Source organism: Myotis brandtii, unplaced genomic scaffold (assembly GCF_000412655.1).
Source record: "Myotis brandtii unplaced genomic scaffold, ASM41265v1 scaffold422, whole genome shotgun sequence".
NCBI lineage: Eukaryota > Metazoa > Chordata > Mammalia > Chiroptera > Vespertilionidae > Myotis > Myotis brandtii.
The window spans coordinates 740876-745735 of NW_005366171.1; the positions used below are offsets into that span (position 1 = coordinate 740876).

General features: G+C 52.2%; 1 protein-coding gene across 2 annotated transcripts in view; it reads right to left on the reverse strand.

Annotated features, from left to right (window-relative positions):
- The window catches only part of LOC102261391 (NADH-cytochrome b5 reductase 2), a 7408-nt gene that overhangs the window by 1895 nt on the left and 653 nt on the right, over window positions 1-4860 (reverse strand). The window contains exons 1-7 of one of the 2 annotated variants that reach the window (XM_005873935.2): window positions 4614-4854; window positions 4083-4229; window positions 3799-3871; window positions 2654-2760; window positions 2296-2425; window positions 1621-1704; window positions 830-915 (exon numbers count right to left, since the gene is read on the reverse strand). In XM_005873935.2, coding sequence (XP_005873997.1) covers window positions 830-915; window positions 1621-1704; window positions 2296-2425; window positions 2654-2760; window positions 3799-3871; window positions 4083-4163 — 561 coding nt within the window. In that variant the 5' untranslated portion in view covers window positions 4164-4229; window positions 4614-4854. Of the gene's footprint in view, window positions 1-829; window positions 916-1620; window positions 1705-2295; window positions 2426-2653; window positions 2761-3798; window positions 3872-4082; window positions 4230-4613; window positions 4855-4860 lie in introns of those variants that run through there. The other variant, XM_014545824.1, reaches the window with a different exon arrangement.

The window sequence follows — 4860 nt, forward strand, 5'->3', positions numbered from 1 at the left end:
AGCCAGGGGGCCGAGGGCAGCTGTTGTGATTGGAAGGGCCGAGTCCCTTACACAAATTCCGTGCATCGGGCCTCTAGTATAATATAATATAATAAATATAATATAAGAAAAACAAAGGCTAGAGCCTCATGTGGGAAAAAGCGAGCCAAAGCCTAAAGAAACTTGTCACAGGCTCAGAGATGCTGCACAGAGACCTGGAATCCTAAAACTCGTTATCATTCTGGTCCCCATAATTCCACCTCTGAGATTCTGTTTAAGAAAATAACCCAAAAGTGACCAAGTGGAGGTACAATTACTCATCACCATCATTTATAACTGAAAACAATCTGAATGTAGATGATTTAGTAAATGATGGTGCAACTTGATATAGACCATAATGAAAATATTTACAAAGAGCTTTCATGAGAAGAAGATGTCTGTATGGTAATGTTGACTAAAAAAACAAAACTCTATATATGGAACTGTAAATACATATATAGTATGTAGAGAAAAAAAGGCAAAAATAAGTCAAATATTTATACGTTTCTGTATATTCCAAAATTTGCATGGAGCACTGCTATGATTTTATACTCAGATAAACATAGAACTAAGTACTAAGAAAGGAAGGAAAGCATAGTGCTTAGGTTGGTTGGGGAGACAAGAGTTTTTAAAAAGCAACAAATGGCCAGGATTCAGCTTCTCCACCGCCAGCAGCCCACTGGCCCGCCCACAGCCGCAGGCACCAAGAGGCCTGGGCTCAGTGGGGGGCGGGGAGAACGCAGAGCCCTGTCCAGCAAACATTCCATCCATCCTACCCCTGCGAGCCCAGGGCCGACTCAGCAAAACTGACCTGGTTGGCAAAGATGAGGGATATCCTGGTCTTGTCACGGGGGTTCTTGGTGATATGGCGAATGAGCTGCAGCATGGGCGTGATCCCTGGAACACAGTTTGTGGGCAGGCCAGCTTGCCCTCGCGGCCGCCCACAGTCCCTGGTCTGTAGCAGCTGGACCCCAGGTCTACTTTTCTCACTTTGGTCCCCAAAACTCTTTGGGGAACTGCCCTTCATTTTGGTTTTCCCCTTCTCATTTCCATATGGAAGATGGAAGGAGCGTTGGCTTTGGTTGGGGAACTGGGTTCCATGCCCAGTTCTCTTGCTATCTGACCAGGGTGATTCAAGTACCTGTCTGAGCCATTCAGGGTCCTCGTTTGTGAAACAGAATTCACGATGAGTAAATGTAATAGTTTTAAAAGTGCCTATTATGGTGCCTGGTGAGTTGTGAGTCTCCTTAGATGTTTGTTCCTTTCTTTCAGAAATTCATTTCAAAGATGGGGGTGAGGCTTGAACTGGAGCTAGGAGTCCTTGGGGGACCATGTGTGGGCCTGCCCGGCCTGGTCCTCAGCCTCTCCCCTGCTCCCAGCCTGACTTTAGAGGCTCCCCTGGGGCTCCTGGGCCTCCCCCTCTGTGTTGGTGACGGGGAGCAGGGTGCACAGGGTCAGGGCCAGGGCCTATCACTGACCCTCATTCCCGTCTGAAACAACCAGGGAAGGAATCACTCACATCTCCCCTTCTAGGATCCAAGGACTCCAAGGTCAGAAACGGCTCAGGGCTCACCTAGGATGAAGCCCTCAGAAGCCTCTTACCTGTGCCCCCAGCGATCATTCCCAGGTGACTGGCTCGTTTTTCTTCAGGCTTACTCGTTTTGTATGCTTTCACGGAAAACCTCCCTGCAAACACAGAGGATACTGCTCACTTCTGGAGTCCTTACCTGAGAGCCTGCAAAACAGCATTGCCTTTCCTTGGGACTTCCGGGGGCACGTCCACCTGAGGAAGTGGCTGCACCCTTATAAGCCAGAGGGGAAGCCAGGGCGACCTCCATGGCCAGCCCGGTGCACCCGTGCACAGAGTGGAAATAGAGTCCTGGCCTCTGCGGGGAATCCCTGGATCTTTTCTTCTAAGGAAGGAGGGAGGTTCCGCTGGATAGTGGGATAGGGAGCCTCACACAGCACTCCCACCCACAGCAGCAAGAGAGTGAGTGATGAATATGTGAGTAAATGAATGAGTGTGGACTCCATCCATCAGTTTTTCAATAGTAATAGGTTACTTTTTATGCATCAGGTGTTGTGCTGGAGATACAGTGATGAGGAAACACCCAACCACTCCCCTGGTTGGATGGCACCTACAGTCTTGTGAAATGGTATGTGAATGAATGTGCGACAAATCCACGTGACTCATATCTGAAGAGTTTTCTAGAACAATGCAACTACCACAGGAATCTTCTTCCTCCCCATGGGAGGCCCGGGGTGAACCCCCAGTACCTGGCCCATGATAGAACAGGCGCCCAGTTGGCCCTCGAAAAAGAATGGTGTCCCCAATTTTCATGTTGTCCAAGTATTGAGACATCTTCCCTCCCTCTGGATAATTTGGGTGCACATTTTTGAAGTAGATCTGAAAAAGAAGGCAGGATGGCTTTCACAGCCTCAGGCCCGAGGCCACCACCGCACACAACTTATGCATTTGCTGGTTGGAAGCCATGCAGAAAATGCTCTGCACTCACGATTGCTCTAGGCAACTCAGGAGATTTCACCAGGTCAACGGCTTCACTGTTAAATGACATTGTCCACCCTAATAGGCGTGTGAGGGTGAGGCACCTGGACATGGGGGGGCATCGTTTACCTTTATAATGAAGTCCACAAAGCCTTGGTCATCATCACTGGACACAGGTGTGTATGCCCTGATCACCAGAACACCATCAATGTTGGCCAAGAGATGGACATAGTTACCTACAAAAAGGCATCGAAGGGCAAGTCGGCGTGGCCAGCCTAAATAGGACTCAGAACTCCCCTAAAGGACTGAGCCTCAGGGAGGTGGGTGCATAGTGGGGCAGGGTGCTCGGGAGGAGGGCCAAGCAGGGAAGGAGCCCCAATGCAGATGTGTGAAGGCTAGGCCTGTCCTTGTCACTCCGTGTGCCACCCCGGACAAGTTACTTCATCTCTCTGAGCATCTCTGTGAATGGGGACCATATCCCTGCCCTCCTCCATCATAGTGTAGTTGTCAGCTTCACTCACAGGAAACTGTTGCTAGTGTGGGCTCACTGTGTCAAATGAGCAGGAGGAGCTCATTGTTGGAGGCTGAGTATTAAAAATTACAGAAAGGGGTGTGCCCCTTTTAAAGCAAGACACATTGCCATCACAAAGTCATTTCTTCCTAAGCTGGAGGCATCACTGGGTCAGTGAATGAATCGCAGCCCCCTCAGCTGTAACCTGTTGCCCGGCACAGAGAACGAGTGGGCTCACAGGTATGTGAAGCCCCAGGACTTGGGCACCCGTGGACCAGAAGTTCTAGAAAGAGCACTGTGTCTTCCTGGGCAATGGCTCTGCTGAGGGGCAGCAGTGAAGGTTTGAACCATGTAATCCTGCTCCTCCAGGGTGGAACTGAAGGGACCAGCTGTGGCCAGAGACCTACGGATCATAACTACACCCCAGGCCACATGATGGGCTGGGCCGTTCAGCTTTCTGCTGGATCTAACAGGGAGACTTCAGCAACTGGCGGTGAAGGCAGAAGTGGCAATAGAGATGCTCAGAGACAGAAGCCAGAGGCAGCTCTGTGCCAGGGTGTCTGAGGGAGTAGAAACTATACACAGGAAAGGGAGTGGATATGTAGACAGAGGTAGAGACCTGGAGAGAGACAGAGAGGAGGGGGACAAGGAGGAGGAGGAGGAGGGAAAGGAGGGAAGGGGCGCTGGAGGGGCCAGTCCTTCCAGTACCTTCAGGAACATAAACCAAAATCTTTGAGGAGGCCTGAAACCAAACACCACTCACCTATAGGAAGCCCCAAAACATGTTCTGTTGAGGGCAGTGCAAAGCGGAACCTCCTGGTGTTGTGGGTGATTTGCTGATAAAACAGAAAACAAAGGCAGGCTCTGTCAGCTTCCTAGAAGCCGTGCTGGGGAGCCCCAGTTGGTGCTTTCCCAGGTGCACACACACACAATGGCAGTGGGGAGGCCTTGTATGTCTGCCCCACGACCCCGCCTTCCCAGTTCAGCACCTTCCCCACCCCTCTGCCCTCCTCTCTTTTACCTGCTGACGGTGGGCTGACCCATTACCTCTTTCTCAATCAGGGGCAGCGGATACTTGGTCTCAGGGTTCTGTAAGGTGACGTTAAGCTGTCTCCTCCTTGAGTTCATGTTCTTCAGGGCCAACAGGAGCACCGTGAGCCCAATGACAGCGACGGCAAGGAGCAGGGACGGGTCCTAGCCAGACACAATGCGAGCAGGGCACCTCAGGTCCTGCCTGCCCTTGGCAGGACCGTTCTCAGGCACACAGGAGCCTTCTCCACACCCGAGGCATAAACGCTGGGGTGTGCCTGAAAGAAACTGGGCAGAGGGAAAGGCCCTAAAAGAGAAAGCAGGCCGAGTCTAGGGGGCACCCAGTGGGGATGGGGTCAGCTGCAGGTCAGACAAGGCGGCATGTTTCAGGCTGCCTGAACCATGCCAAGCAGATGGCCTGCGAGTGGAGTGCTAATGTTGCCAGGCCCTCCCTGCCCATCTTCCTCCATCCTCGCTACAGCCAAGGGTGCCATCCCTGGGAGTCCCCTCCTGGAGGTGGCGTGGTTGCTGGCATTGCTTCTAACATACAATTTGGACTGAAGGCCACAGCCCCCAAAGACAGAACTAGAGAGGAAGACTGGGTTTGGCGTCCTCCAGAGGTGATCTTGGCTGAGAGGTAGGCAGCGGAGGGCTCGCCTCCCTTGCTGCTCCCAACATCCAGTTTAGGCTGGGAGCTGGGATGCTGGGAGATCTTAGCTTTTCGGGTCACCCCAACACCTCCAAGGCGGGAGGAGGAGACTGAGCACTCCCCCGTCCAAGCCCGCCGGCCTCCGCC